At 37.9% G+C, this 16,416-nt stretch overlaps 1 protein-coding gene across 1 annotated transcript in view; it reads left to right on the top strand.

Moving 5' to 3' along the window:
- Positions 1 to 16,416, top strand: part of ADCY8 (adenylate cyclase 8) — a 104,037-nt gene that overhangs the window by 68,199 nt on the left and 19,422 nt on the right. Inside the window, 4 exon segments of the mRNA XM_054385243.1 lie at positions 3,008 to 3,108; positions 8,711 to 8,912; positions 12,440 to 12,529; positions 13,997 to 14,175. Of these exon segments, the coding sequence (XP_054241218.1) occupies positions 3,008 to 3,108; positions 8,711 to 8,912; positions 12,440 to 12,529; positions 13,997 to 14,175 (572 nt within the window).

Below are 16,416 nucleotides of genomic sequence, written 5' to 3'. Positions count from 1 at the left end.
AGTGTTGCTGAGCAAATAGACAGTATATGTCTCCAACCCTCCCATCTCACACTGCCATTTTCATTTAGTGCCATCCATCTTCTGTTTAGAGCAGTGGCAGCTTCAAGCCAAAAGTAACTCTAAAGTAACTTCTTCTATGTAAAATTTTGTGCCTTCACATCTACCCATCACAATTCAAGCATCACTGGCATTTCCCTAGTGTTTATTTATTTTCTCTTTAAGTAATTCTCCCCCCAGTTATTCAGTAGGCAGAACAACCAATACTCAAGCTGAGAGCCCAGTCAAGAAGTGTTACATTAACCTTGTTCAGTGACAATTGTGTTGATGCTCTGCATCTCAAACCACAGAGAAGTGAGTAATCATATGAACAATAAAACATATTTCTTCCTCCTGCATCAGTAACATGACTGCCATACTGTGGGATCATAAATCTTTCAGGGTGACTTGAATCGACTTGAAGTGTCATACTGGACTTTGAACAATTTGCAAGTATTTTGGTTTACACTGACAGTTAAAGTACTATTTTGCTTCCTTTAAGGTTTCAAAAGGTTAAAACCAAACTACTTCTGGAATCAGCATGCCCTAAACTACCACGGGTTTACAATCATTTAATCAAGTGACATACCAAAGCAGTTTAAGCCATTGGTATATCTTCCCACTCCTCTCATCTCATTGCTCCATGTCCTCATTCATGATAGAATAAACGTAGATTGTACAGCAAGCAGCAGCTGTTGAATTAGCAAATGGGTTATCTCTGTGAGGCAGTATGTTTATTTCTGCATAAATTTTGTAATATTTCATTCTTCAGAGGATATGTGCAGGATCCCCACCTGGTATATTTTATAGATTCTTTACCCAAATGGACTTTTCATTACTAACCTGTATTCCACTCATTAGAACTTTGTAACTAATTTAGAGAGTAATTCATTCCATATTTTGTTGGAGGTTATTTTTCACAAATAGGATATAGGCAGATAGAGCAAATGACTCCTTACAGGAGAGTACTTTAATGCTATTTTTAATAATTCATAGATTTATAGAATGGCTCGGCTCTTAAAGATCATCTAGTTCCAGCCCCCCTGCCATGGGCAGGGATACCCTCCACTAGATTAGATTACTCAAGGCCTCATCCAACCTGGCTTTTAAACACCTCATTACTTAGCAGAGGATTTTACCTCCCAAAAAGACAGGTAAATGGATCGAGTCCCATAGGAAGCAGGGTGAACCTTTGCTACACCATGAGCTAGTCACACCAGCACAGGGAGGTCTGTAGGATGTTGCAGCTAAGGTTTTCCTTCCAGAGTAATCACATTACCATTCTTTCTACCACTCTAGTTGGCTGCATGCTTCCATGTACTTAGGGAAGTGCCTTGAAACTTAGTCCATCCTTCTACTACTTCTCCAAATCATTAAGGGGCAGACTGCTACAGATGTGCTACCTTTATTTTGTTCTGCCTCGGATATGCTAACGATTTCTCATCAAACATTGTTACTGATTAGACCACAGCATTCATCCTTTTGTGGTGATGTCCAGCACAGTAGGCAATTCCATGTCAAAGTGATACTGCCAACGGCAGGCACAGGGTATAGGCACAGCAGAGGAGGAGACAAAGTGGGAGATGCCACAAATAAGCTCCCTCTTTTACTTGTAGCAAATGGGATGAGGGAAGAGATAAGTCTTCTTTTTTCCTTTTCAGGAGCCTGAGATTGTTTTGGCTAGATGTTTATAACTGAGACGATGGCCTTACCAAAGGTCTGTGTAGTCACTATAGTCTAAGTCTAGACAGGATCTTTCTTCAAGAGCACATTAGACATAAAATCCAGTTCATAGATGAGCTCTCTCAATGAGTGTTCCTGATAGAGTTCTTAATCAGTTTTATTTCTTAATTGTACTACTCTTTAGGTATTTGAAATGCAGTTTCCCTTATTTCCAAATCGCTGCAGAAAGATTCTGATACCTGATATCTCTTTGACTCTCATTTCCTATTGTTCTGAACACCTAACTTTTGATTCCTTCAAAATTGCCAAGAGATTAAATAAAACAGGGTTAGTGTTCAGAAGAGAAATACGGCTGGGGCGGGCATCTGTGGCATTTTTTATTAGGTGAAGAAATCTAGTGACATCACTGTAGGATAAAGAGATTTATGAAAATATGTCTACAGTCCAGTCTTCACCTGCCGTAAACAATTGGAGTCTAACAGAATTAGAAGTGGCAAATTCCAGTGAAGGACTTGGGTAACATTTCCACTGTAACTGATCCACCATGATTCACCATTACTCCTTTTCTTGGTAACTCCCATAGAAAGGGAACCTGGTAGCATTTCATTGCCTTCATATGCTGGAGAAAAATACTTTTGCAATAAATCATTATAACAATGCACCTCAAATGATCTTTTTGAATAATAATACCTTCGTTTTCTCTTTGGATAATGTCCGTATTGCTGAGTTTCTGCAAAGCTTCTGGCTAAGTTAGGATATAGAGATCATGACCTGCATCCAGAATGTCCCAAACTCCATTCTTTACTTTAAAAAAGTTTAAAAAAGAAAACAGAATAGCCTCAATTTGGCAAGCATGGAGACTTCTCCATAACATCATGCGTGCAGTATCACAGCTGACTTCAGAGTTTGTCTTCAGGTGAGGAAACCGATGGTTCCTTTGGTTATTTAAATATTTAGTATTCTACTCAGCAGCACAAGCCCCTAATGGCTACCTGGAGATTTTCAAAGCAAATAATTTTGACAAAGAAGCAACAAAGTAACAAAAAAGACTTTGCACTGCAAATTGTAGAATTTTTCTCTCCTGGACAAAGTGTTTTAACAGCTTATTAATGATTTATTTGTTGTGTTTAATTTTTAAGAGCAAATGCCAATTTCTTGATTTATTAGCTCGTCTTGCTAATTTTTCCAATGTCTCCTATATATCCAACGTCTTTACGAAACTTCTATTTGGGTTAATAGCTAATTTACTCTTCTGTTGCTTTTTTGTTTTGTTTTGTTTTTATTCTAGTACTCTCAAATGCGGGATGAAGTGTTCAAATCAAACTTGGTGTGTGCATTTATTGTTCTTGTATTTATCACCGCTATCCAAAGCTTACTTCCTTCTTCCAGGTAAATACAGAAACATATTTCTTTATATCTGAAGGTGCTCTTGGGGAAGCAGCAGGATAATATTTCTAGGACTGATGTGGAATGAACCAATAAAATCTACTCACTCCCCCAGAGTGTTCGAAAATATTTTTTCACTTTTTTCCCATATTTTAAATACTTTTGCAGTTAATACTTTTTGTATTTTCTGCATCTATGCGTTTTCATGTGGGACAGTAGCATGTACTGACCCTATGTTGTAATTGCTAAGCAGAATCTCTGTTGAGTTAAACAGGAACTTTGGGTTCCAGGAGTTTTACACGGCATGGCCTGCTGCTTCCAGTGCTGGAATAAAACACTATGCAGACTTATAATGGTGCCCCTTTGCTAAATGGCTGGCAATCACCTTGGGCATCAGGAACTGGTTTGGTTTTGTTTCTAATATGCTACATAAGAAAATTGTATTGTTGTCTTTTGTTGCTGATGATGTTCTCTCACTTCTGGTTTTGTCTGGGTCTGACCAAGAAACAAGTTCCTATCAATGTGACAAAAATGTGACATAGCTGAGACCTCTGAGACCACATATTTTACCCAGTCGAACATTCAATTGGGAATTCTGTCTACTATTTAATAGTGAGAACACCAGAGTGTGTACAAGAGCTAAGATCAGTTTTCTAGCAACATAACAGAGTCATCAGTGCACAACTGCCACTAAAACATGCCCCTGGTCCCATTTAGTCTTTGGCAGAGCAAGTGCTAAAATGAGATGCTCACCTGACCATAATACTCAGGTAGTTTCTAACACTTATATGAACCTCCATTTATAGCTGCATGAAGGAAATCCTTGAAAACAGTATTTGTATAAGAAATATTATATTTATTTTGTTACAGTAAGGCAGCAATATTTCTTGGGTTGTCTCTTGAAGACATTCACCATGTTTATGCCTAAGAATACCAAAGTAGTGGTTAGCTGCAGGCAAGTAACTGCACTCTTGCAGCAGAGGTGTTCCATGTATTTCATAGTTTCCAGCTGGGAAGGTACTCTGAGTAGTCCCTGACCTTCTGCTGTTCCTTATGTGCTATATTGTTCTTATACTAGTCTGTTTGATTTTTAAAGTTCTTCTCACAATGTGCAATCAAAATTCTTCACTTCTGGTAGCTGTTATTTTCTCCTTTTTTATTTTTCTCCTCAGTATGTACAAGAAGATTTATAGATCTTATTAACGGATTCTGTTCTCCAAAAAGATTTCTGCTGCTCTATCAATCACTGCTATGCCAGGAAAAAAATAAATAATTCTATCTGCACAAATTCATCTCTCTTAATTCTCATGAGGATGTCTAGTGCCATTGGAATTAGGGGAGAAGGAGTCACATAGCCACATTGCCTAGAGCTGTTTGGCTTTCATGTTTCCCATCTTGCACTGTAAGCTTGTGGGTTTTTCCCTGCACTTCAGAAATACTTTATGGATTTTTTGTCATTGAATGTTAAAGAGACTGTAAATATAAACAGGGTCAAGTAAAGATTATATAAATTCCTGCAAGTTAAGGTCAGAAGAGGTTTTAAAACAAAATTATCCAACCTTGGCCTCAAGAATATACTTAAAGGCTGATTGCTGGAACCTAGGAATATATTTGTGGACAGGATATTTACCACTATCACTTTTGTCAGAGGAGATTTGGACTCCTGCTGGTGATTTATGGCAGCTCTTATATTTTTTGAGGAGCTGAAGTTCATTGTCAAGACTTAAGAAGGCAAATTTTGGTTTTTTCAGGTTCTTGTTTTTCAACTTCTGATGTTCTGCTTAACACAATGTGTTTCATTCTTTAAAAAACATACCTATTAAATGAGCAGAGGTCAACAGGTGAGCAACCCTAAAACAAGAGAATGTTTGGATGAGAATGTTTCAGTATGCTTAAACACATTGAATGAGGAAATAACCTGGAAGTTCCAACTTCTAAGTTCCAGTTCAAAAACAACTGAGGTTATAAGCACATAAACAAGCTAAACAAAATTAGACAGGATTTGGTTTCAGAGACTCTTGGATATAACTGTGTGTTTATCTACGATACCTCTAGTAGATATTAGAGAAGCAAACTACCACAGTGGAAGAGCAAGGACATCATTTCCATGGAACAGTTAGCAAACTGTGATTCATACTCCTTGTGGTAACTTAACACATTTCCTAATAACACATTTAACTGTCTTTCAGTGAATGCCTCAGAGCTCTGCCAAACAAGGATGGAATTTTGTATTTGTTTAAGTACATATTTGAACATTTTTCTGAGCTGAGTCTCTGGGGGATTTCTGGAAATTCAGTGAATGAAAATATTATCGTTGTGAAATGTATCCTACTGAGGAAGTTCAGGGAGTTTCTCATATAGTTTGCCTTAGTTTGTGTGTTAAAGTAGGATAGTCTTTCTATTATTGCATTCACTGTGTATGGGAGTTTCAGAATTTTATCTCAGTTTATATCTGTCTCCCACAGGATAAATATTTGATCCATTCATATGTTTCTCTGACAGAACAGGTACATCATGGAATTTAAAAACCTTTGCAATAGTTTTCATTCTTTGAAATATTGAGTTGGGGAAATTGCTTTAAGTGACATAAATTAATGCCGTATTTCTGCTGTAATTATCCTCTATGAAGCCATTAAGTTACACTGCCAATCTTGCAGTGATTCATCTTTTTCCATCTGAGAGCTCTGAGAGTTAGATTAATTTCCTGCAATGAACCTCTTATATGCTCAGATGGACAATAGATCATACTGGAGTAGATTGCTGAACTGCTCCTATTTTTGTCAGTTTTTTACTAGTTTATTCTTGTGAAGGAAGAGAAAAGGCAAAATCTCCATTTCAAATTATATTCAATCTTGACAGTAAGGGAATCCCTAGAAAGAAAAGCATTTTGTCTTGAATCGCTTTTTGAGTGAAGAAGGAACACAGCTCCGGTGTCCTAGCAGAGGTTCATGGACAGAAGAATATTATGACCATTTATTCCTTTTCCTCTAACCTTGACTATGTCTTCTGCTGTACTGGATCCTATCAGCATGGTGCCAACAAAGTCTTAGCACAGATTTGTTTTTAATCTCAAGCAGTCTTAGACAAGAGACAGACACATCAATGTTCAATTAAACAGCTGCAGTGGAAAAAATTTTTGTTGCCTATATTTTTATTATGAGCAAATACAAGGCCATAGTATCTCAAGCACCTAAGTATCTCAAGCATCTAAGCAGGTTATGCTGCTTTGAGATTGACATCTCGTACTTAGGTCCCTAGAAGCTCCCTTTATAGTACCTTAATTCAGTAGCACTGGATCTTTCGTGCAGTGTTTGGCAGTCCAAAATAAGAACTCATGTTTAGTGTCCTCATGTCTGACCTCTTCAAGGCTTGACCCTAATCTTTCTGAAAAGCTGGGTCAGGTTAGGTCTGCAGAATTATTAGGCTACATCTAGTCTATACATAGACTACCTATATATATCAGATATAGATAGAAACTATCAGTTCCAAAGAGGATCTCAGTCATTTGGCTTTGGAAAGCAAGACTGCTGCAGAACACTGAATGGTACTGGAAAGCAAGAGGACTGTTGCAGAATCCATGGAATTCATCTCACATAGCTGTCAGTGTCTATACCACAGGTTCATAGTATAGCCACTGGGAAAAAGGTCCATCAGTGGATCTGAATAAAGCTAAAAGATTGCTGTGCAGAGAGACAGCTGCAACCTAAACTACCCATCTCTCTTGATGAGTCTACTTGACTCTCTCAACTGGTTCTTCATGAAAATCACCCAGTATTTCTCTGGCTTTATTGACTGTCTCTCCCTGTGCTTTCTGTGTATTTTCCCAGGCAGAAGCTGCTCTCAAGGCATTTTTGCACTGTCTTTCCTTCAGAAAGTTCTGAAATTCTAAAACTCTTTCCACAAAACTCTTAGCCACACAGGATGAAATATGTGTCTCCTGCTCCACTCACTCTTTCCTCATTATTTTGTTTGTGTTCCTTCCCACCAAAGCAGTGTTGACCTCTGGGTGAAGTTGCTGGAGAGGATGAGACTCTTTGGGGAAGATGCACTATATCCTGTATTCAGGCCACACAGAAAACTGACAAATCTTGGAGTGAAATATTGACACAAGACTAAGATCACATTTCTTACCAATGGTACATCATCAGAACAGTGTCCAAGCTATTGTTACCACATGGAAGCTTTCATGGGAAATTAATGTGCAACTTATCTTAATTCCTTAGGGAATAGAATTTCTGTTTAGATTTTTTTTTTTCACATTTGATTCCAAAACATTTTGTAGTATAATTTGGTAAAAACAAAAAAGAAGAAAATAAAATCTTCTTACACATATTTATACATCTTACTTATAGCAGCCCAGATATGTTCCAAAAGCTGCATCCTCATTTTATGTTTGTTATCTTCTTAACCCACTGTCTTGTCTGGATGCCTACACTGCAAGTCTCATCAATCTAGAGGTTCTGAGAGTAGAAGCTTTACATAGCTGCATTATGTTTATTATCCTGAGGTCTGTATTCTGTTTTCAAAATCTTATACCTTTATCATATTGATGTGTTACCTTCATTAATTTTAATACTTGGTAGACAAGATTGTTTGAAGTAAATTGCATGTTATTTTGTCCTGATAAATTAGAGTCATTGTCCCAGAAAGTCTGTTTGGATGATCAGAAAGGAATACCATTTATGAAAATGCCTTTTAAAACAGCATCAGATTTAATATATATGAACTTCTACCATCATAGCTGAATTAAGGTGTCAAAGATCAGAACATTCTTGGAAAAGATAATATCTTAAATTATGTAGGCTAAACCATACAGAAGTACAGTTCTGTACTTTAATCCCTTTCAATTTGGCACCTATACCTCATGTTTTATTTATGTTTTCCCTCCATATGGCCAGCATTTCCCCATGTATACTCCAATTTATGCGAAGGGCGAGTGTTGGGAGGATGGAACCAGACTCTTCTCAGTGATGTCCAATGACAGGATCAGGGAAAATAGGTGCAAGATGGAGAATAGGAGGCTGCCCAGAGAGGTTGTGGAGTCTCTTTCACTGGAGACATTCAAAATCCACCTGGATGTGTTCCTGTGTGACCTACTCCAGGTGATCCTGCTCTGGCAGGGGGTTGGACTAGATGGTATTTTGAGGTCCTTTCCCACCCCTACCATTCTGTGATTGCATGATTCTGTGAAACTGCCCCAAGGCTCTAGGCTACTAGAGCAGGAACCACCTCATGCATAAGCGGCATCAGCATTCTACAGGCTGAATAGATTTTTCTCTGCAAGAAGCTTAAGAGACAGCTGAGTCCTAAAAGAAGGGACCTTCGTGCTGATCAGAATCTACACAGACAGGCAGAGGCAATGACAATGATTTTCCTGGCTTGTTTCTTAAATAGCAAGTTCTCATCAAGAATCCATGTGAAGCACTAGGAGACCAATGGGACATGAATAAACGTTTGCTTTCTCTGGGTTTTTTTCATAGACTAATTGTCTCCTTTATAACAATTGATTTTTCATAGTCTTAACTGGTTGCACATGTATTTTCATTACCAATTGTATTGTATCAAAGTTTAATGCTGGGTTCTCTTATTTATTTTTTTTCCCCAGGGTGATACCAATGGTCGTTCAGTTTTCTATTCTGATTATGCTGCACTCCGCTCTCGTGTTAATCACCACGGCAGAGGATTACAAATGTTTACCCTTAATGCTTCGGAAAACTTGCTGCTGGATTAATGAGACCTACCTGGCCAGGAATGTCATTATATTTGCATCCATTCTGATTAATTTTCTTGGAGCCATCATCAATATTGTAAGCTTATAGGGAACCAGGGTATATTACACAGGAAAGGATGATTTATACATTATTATGCTTGCTACAGGACTTGCTATCTAACTTGTTTACAAGCCAGCTCTGGTTTAAATCTAGTGTGCAAAGTATGGCATCTTAAGGACATTCAGTCTCTTACTTAAACTATATATTTCTGGAAAATCTAATTGTTTCTCCCTCATGAGTATCATTTATTTTAAAAACCCTTTTGCTACTTTCTGTTCAATATATATGCCCTTTGAGGACCATTTGTAATTTTCTGACATGCTGATATACTTTCTTAAGGACTATCAATCCAAGTAATGCTTATAGATACTAAATTCCATGTCTCACAGTTCTTCAATTGATTAGATTACTTAAAAAAATGAGAAGTTTCAACAAATCTTTGAAAGCATTTTATAATACCTTCAAAGAAAGGACTGAGCAGGTCAAGCTAAGCCAATAACCACAGCATATAAAAAGAAGTTAGAAAGTATAAGTTCTAACATACCTTGCCTTGCTCATTTAGTGGTTTGACAAACCCTTTCATGCTGGGCTCACTTTAGTTGAAATACCAAACCATGGACAAGTCAGTGGCATCCCCAAAGATTTATTTTCATCATATTGGTCCTAACAAAGAGATTTTTTTCTCTCTCTGCTTCTCACACAGGGAGTTTAGTCTGATTTGGCTCCTGACTTACACATCTCCAGGACTCTAAATTGTGACAAATCTAGACAAAGTTTATCAATATGTCTGTCAGGAAAGATACTTGCCAAGCTTTGCTTAGTAGTGTGGTTAGATAAAAAATTTGATCATTGAATACTGTGGGCCTGGCTCTATACAGTGCCACAGGGCAAAAGAGTAGGGTCTGGTATGCAAATACCATAAAGCCCTGATTATCCTGATGTCTCCAGAAATATGAGACAGCTTTTCTTGAATTAGACAGATTATCATGTCAGACAACCTGGCAGGTGTTAAAGCCTGAGCCATGAAAAATGCGAAGTAATTCACTTACAGATCCTTGCTAACAGATATGAGATCTTATTAAGTTTTATTGCTGTTCTTCCATGATTGAATTCTGGTCACCAATATGCAAGGGCTCAGCATCTGTCTGGGTTTTAGTGATATCATGCAATCATTCATAGGAGAGTCAGTCCGAGAAAGAAAAATATAGCCACTGATTGATATCCTTACAGAGAAAATATAAATACAGTAAACTACAGGAAGTTCAGTGGGGCTGAAAAACTTCCTGAAGATAAGAACAGAGGTACATTACGGTGCAGATCACTAAGGAGTGTTGTAGAATTTCAAGTTTTCAAAATGTGTTTGAAAAATATTTGTCAGGAAATATTTTGGTAAAGTTAGTCTTGTTCTTGAAGCAAGGTGGCCTCTAAGAGACTATCCATAACAAATTTGTTATGGATATGATGATAATAAGATTTTCCTCTGATTTCCTGAGGGTTATTTTTAAAGATTGTGTCCACTGCAATCTTATGGGATGGCATCTTAGGATCTTAATCCTAAGACAATTGAGATAAATACAATGGGTTTTTTTTTTTTTTGCTATCATACTAGTGGGTTTCTATAATGCAGGAAAATGTTTATTGCCATATACTTAGAGTGGCAATGACTTGAGTCACCGAGTCCTGGCCTCTACAGGGAATCACAACATTCATATAACCTCATTATTTTGCATGTCAAAATTCTGCCATAATAATAGGTTGCTTAGGAGAGACTTGCATGCATTTCAGAACAGGTAATGCAGTTCAGACTTGCATCCACTGAGTTCAGATGCACCCAGTTGGAAGGGACTAAGACTCAGATGCTTTCTGATGAGAGCCATGAGGCTTTGGTTTCACCAAGGGGGTAAAAGAGTCTTGTGGTTCTTCATATGAAGTACATTCTTACTGTTGTAACGTTAGAATAAAGTTTCTGATTCTGGAGGCCTTTTAAAAAGACATCTAAAGTGGTTCTCGTGGTAGTCTGTCACTCAGAGACCTGCTGTACACCTCTGTGGTGGGTTGAAAATTACCTCCCAATTAATTTGGAGAAAGTACCCCCCAAAACAAATTGCCAGATCAGCTCAGTTTGGGGTGGAAGCAAATAAAGCTATATTTACAAGCAAACTACAATCTAGAAATATGGAATGCAATGAATATGTACAGAATATACAATACATGTACTACATATATATATTTACAATTTATAAACAACACAGAAGCTCCTCAGAACCCTCCTGGACAGAGCCAGGGGACCCATTCACCTCCTCCCCTACTTCCTCCCTCCTGTTACCTCACACAGTAGTCAAAACAGAGATACCCCTGGCAAGGCCACGGAAGAAAGAGAGAGGAAACTTGCAAGCAGAAGTGACAGAAGAAGAGAAAAGAGAGAAAGAACTGTTTATGCCTCTGCTCTATATTCCCATTAGCAATCCAATAAATTATGTAGACCTTATCATCATTTTTCTTTTGTATCTTTGTATCAATGGTAATTTATTTTCTTTTCAGTCTTTGCAGTCAGGAACTAGGCTAAAGTTCCCCCTTCAAACTCTAACAACCTCATAAAATATCAGGTGGTACCATTAACTCTCTGTTGTCACAGAGACCTGCACAGACAGCCTAGATAATGTTGCTGCATTGCAAAGATGACTGAATTGCTGAAAGAACAAACAAGAGGGTTCCACGTTCAAAATTCATTACAATTTAATTATAGGAAATTTGGCCTCATTAAACATACTCTCAACTCTGTTGGAAAGAAAGACAGGGCAACTAGTTTGTACATACCAGGTTGATGAAATGACCTAGTATAAACATCCAGATTGGATTAATATATGTAACAGGAGGTTCCATCTGCTTTAACTGTCAAAATATGAAACCATTAATTGCTTTTTTTTTTTCCTCTGTTCTAAGGCCATAATATATTGGAACTCAACAGTGTTATTTTGTTTATATTTAATACACTTGTTTTGACACCACTAAAATTAACACAAGTCATAACAGAAAAAGGAAGTATTGCATTCTCAAAACCACTGCATCATGAATGTTTTTTTTATTCCCTTCCATTCTCAGTCCTAGGGCCACATAATATTTTGGCACAAGCCAACTCTGAGTGATGCCATGGAATGTTTGTCCTGCATCTAGAAAGATCCTGTCCATAGCAACATAGCAGAAAAAACCTGCATGCAAACAAGTGCACTCATGCAATCTGATTTTATCCTCCCAAATTATTAAATTTTCTGTATAGTGCAGAGTGCATCATCACCCCAAAAGATCTCATCTTTCTACTTTGTCAACGAGAGAGCATAGGAAGGCCACTGAGATACTGAATGACTGTAGCATGAGTAGCTCCCCCTTTTCTGTTTCATATCCACAGCATATCTTCTTGCTGTCCATTTAGTCCTCAGTGCCAGTTAGTGAGCTAGCATGGAGAGTAGCAGCTCAGCCAGTTCTATCCCTGAACCCAGCCAGCCACACAAGTGCTTAGTCATGAATGTGTAACATAGCCTTTGTTTTGTTCTCTTTCTTTACAGCTCTGGTGTGATTTTGACAGACCAGTAGCCCTGAAGAACCAGACATTCAATTCATCTGCATCTTTTACAGACATCTGTTCCTATCCTGAGGTATTTCTGAGGGTGCTTTTGAACCTGAGGCACAGCTCCACAAAGCTTACATGGCAGCCACTGCCTGGAATCAGTGATCTGTGCGCTGGTAGTCAAGTCAGATGACTCAACAACACTGTGAAAATGAACCTTTGCTGATACATATGCAGATAGAAAGAGCAGAGGCGGGTTCCAGAAGAACTTAATCTTATGGTCTAAGGGGGCATTACAACCAAGTTTCAACCTCTGAGCTTCATACAGAACCTTTATCCCAGAAACGCATCCAGCAATAATACAACGAACCTACTGCAGTCAAACACTACTGAATTCATATGAAGTTAATGGAGACTAATACTTCTTACATAGAAAAACCAGCTGCAGTTATCTAAAATTAACATTTGGAGGGGGAAAAAATCCTCTCTATAACAAGCAAGCAGGCAAAAATACCAATGGTTTGGTCATGTGTAACTAAAAGAAATAAGTTGCTTAGAAAGTCATATGATGGTGTCATGATATTTCCAGCAGTGCATAGCAAATTGCAGGGCTGTAGACATTGCTACAGAGGAAGTGTATGAAAGAAAAACTGTACTCAGAAAAATAAATGCTGTCTCTCCCAAAGCTGTATGATAGGAGTTAATGTAAACTGCATTTGGACTGTGGGCATTGATGTTGCTATTTTAAATCTGAGCAGCTCAAGGCCATGATTTTCTCTCTATATCCAGTATCAGCTGCATGGATTGCGTTTGACAGATGACTAATCATTGAGAAAAGTGAGACAATTAAGAGATCAGAAAATTAGATATGAATAAAACTTTCAGGCGTCACATTTTAAGAGAGCAATATAACTTAATTAGACCTATTTTTAAATATAAAAATAGCCAAATATTGTTTTATCCTCTTTTCAACTATCATGGGAAAAGGAAATGTTCAAGGGTAAGTTGGATGGGACTTTGAGCAAGCTGATCTAGTGGAAGATGTTCCTGCCCATGACAAGGGGATGGGAACTAGGTGATATTAACATCCTTCCCAACTTAAACCATTTCATGATCCTATGATTAAAGCAGGAATATGATTCTCTCACCCTGATTAATATGAGTTTTGCAAAAGTTGAGAATTCAAAATAACATATATTCTTTTCTATCAGTCGACCTTTCATTAGCAAACAACTACAACATCTCACCCTTTCCTCTTTATAGACCGTAGGATGCCCATTCCCTTATAATACAATGAAAATGCCATAAAGGCACAGAGGGGATTTCTGCTAACATGGAGGTGCCATGCAATGTAGAGAATTTGTAAATTCACATTCTATTTCAACCAAGTTCTTATTTTCAAAGTGCCTAGTATTCCAAGAAAACTTAGCTTACTACTGAAGTCCAGAGCACTCCTATTTTTTTTTTCTGATCACTTCATTATTTATACAGATATTTATGGAGATAATATGTAGTCACTGCTCACCAAAAGTAACCACTGCTATTTTCTGTTCAGTATTTTGTCTTCACTGGTGTACTGGCAATGGTGACTTGTGCAGTCTTTCTTCGTCTCAACTCCGTCCTGAAGCTGGCAGTGCTTCTCATCATGATTGCAATCTATTCTCTGCTGACTGAGACCATCTATGCTTCCCTTTTTCTGCAATATGACAGCTTTAACCATAATGGAGAGTAAGTGTTTTACAGACCTCTTTAGGAGCTGCTTTTTAATAAGGTCATGTCTTGCCATAACATACGTGTGTTGGATAGCATCAAAGTATGGAGCGATGGTTGGAAGACACGACACTTAATCCAGAAAGTTTGATTGTGTAATTCTTTCTCAGGCTTTTAATCACAGTTTTCCTTTCATGAGGATATTTAAATGTTGAGAAGCATTTGGGTTTTGTCTCTCCCATACTCTAAGTTGCTAAAAATACGCATTATCTTGTATATACATTGTTTGCTTCTATGCTTGATACTGACTGAAACCTTCACCTCAGTTTAAGAGAACAGGAGTGAACGACTTATTTTTTAGGGGCAGAGTTTTAACAGGCTCCTCCTTCCAGGCCTCCTTCCCAGGAAGAGGACTTGAAGAAGAGGACAGAAGAGCCACGGTAATTTACAGGGTCAGAGGTGCGCTAAGTGTTGCAATAATTGACTCCAAAGCAGCAGTGATTTAGCCCATTCAGAAAAATACTTCTTCAGTCTTTGAAATTTGATCAGTTTAGTATTGTAATTGCTTCTGCTTTTAAGTGTGTGCAAGGTGAAGATCCTCAGCATACCAGAAAAGCGTGGGTTTGCAGTACAATTAGTTCCCACAACAGCCACATCTTTACAAATAGTGTGTCTCTGCATGCATCTTTCCTTACTAGCTTCCTACAGTAGCAAGGTATTAAAGATTTGGTATGCAATTCCTTTTCCTAATGCTAGTTATCATCCTACAGACTAACGATAAGGCATATAGCATATTCACAACAGTCCCCAGGAAATACGAGAAATGGCAGTAAACAATACTTTGTTTAAGTAACTGGAAGTAGAAATCATGATCATTGTCTCTAATTTTTGTCACTAATCAATCATGGCAAAGAAAAATTCTGCCTTGTGTCAGAATCTTAGAGAATACAGAGTAGTTTCTATTCTGTGTATCATTGAAACTCTTTATTGAGCATAGTCAACATCCCAGGACATAAGGAATTCAGCTGAGATGCTCAGCACAGGGTTCTGAACTTCAGCTTTAACAATGGTGAGCTTGAGGTTAAGGCTGTGTGCCAAGAAACTTACCTGTTTTCTTAGCTATACAGTTAGCTGAACAAAAGGGTTTACAGCTCCCTATGAAACTCACCTAGCTCATGTATTTGTGGCTACAGCTACATTATCACAATGTGCACAGATGAGTTCATAACTAAGACCTTTGAGGCTATTGCCTTTAGCCAGTCTACAAAGAGTTCTTTGAGAATGTCAGGTTTTATCTCAGACAATTTCAAAATGGATTCAAGATCTAGAATTTTGGTTGTTCTTAGATTTCAAAGTAGATAGAAAAGTGTTCCAAAACGTCTTCCAGCTTCCACTCCTTGTTTACTTCTTTATTAGATTTTTCCACAACTTCAAGCTTTAAGCAGCTTTTAATTATTTCCTCAGCTTTCCTCGTTCCTTTCAACATACTAGTTGCCAAGTGTCCATATTCAATTTGCCTCCAAATTTAGTTCTTACTCCCTTATGCCTTACCAGTTCCCCAGCTTTTTCATTTATCTTTTCCCCTGAGAATCATTCCTTTGTCACCCCCCATGATATTACAGATATACTTACTGTCTTCAGTTTTGACATCTTCCCACAAAACTGTAATTTCTCCTCTTATTGGAAACCCGCTTTGACTCCCTTCACCTTATTTTGTCACACTTTCCTCATGCTCTACACAGCACCTCAGCAATTCCATACAGATTTTATGCAGGCAGTACCTTCTTGACTTATCTTCTTTGCTTCCCTCCTGTCTGCAAGAGTTCCCTTTACTTTCTGTGACACAGACAGACATTTATTCTCTGTGCTCCTATCCGTGGCTCAGTAAAACCAGTCCTAGTTACTGTTTGCCATTTTTTCCCCACTTTCATCCACACCCCTTTCCTTAACTCATCAATTATATTCTCTGAATTTTTCTCAAAAGAGAGGGATGTTTAACTTTCAGCACCTGCTTTATGGTTCATCTTTTACATCTAGGCCCATCTGCTGTGCATTTACTTTCACAATCTCTAAGTTCCCTTTTCCATCTCCAGTCTTAATATTTTTTTCCATAGAGATCCCATCTCCTGTATTCTACAGGGACTGTGGTGGTCATGGCTTTTTACCAGACTCCCAGGAAAAGTGACTGACTGACACACATCTTGCATATCATATTTGAAAGAGAAACATCATCACCCTCTCTATACCTACTGTAGGCTGCAATTT

The sequence above is a fragment of the Indicator indicator genome, chromosome 12 (assembly GCF_027791375.1).
Source record: "Indicator indicator isolate 239-I01 chromosome 12, UM_Iind_1.1, whole genome shotgun sequence".
In the NCBI taxonomy this organism is placed as follows: domain Eukaryota; kingdom Metazoa; phylum Chordata; class Aves; order Piciformes; family Indicatoridae; genus Indicator; species Indicator indicator.
The sequence above is the reverse complement of the archived record's forward strand: the minus strand, read 5'-3'. Positions and strand labels throughout refer to the sequence as shown.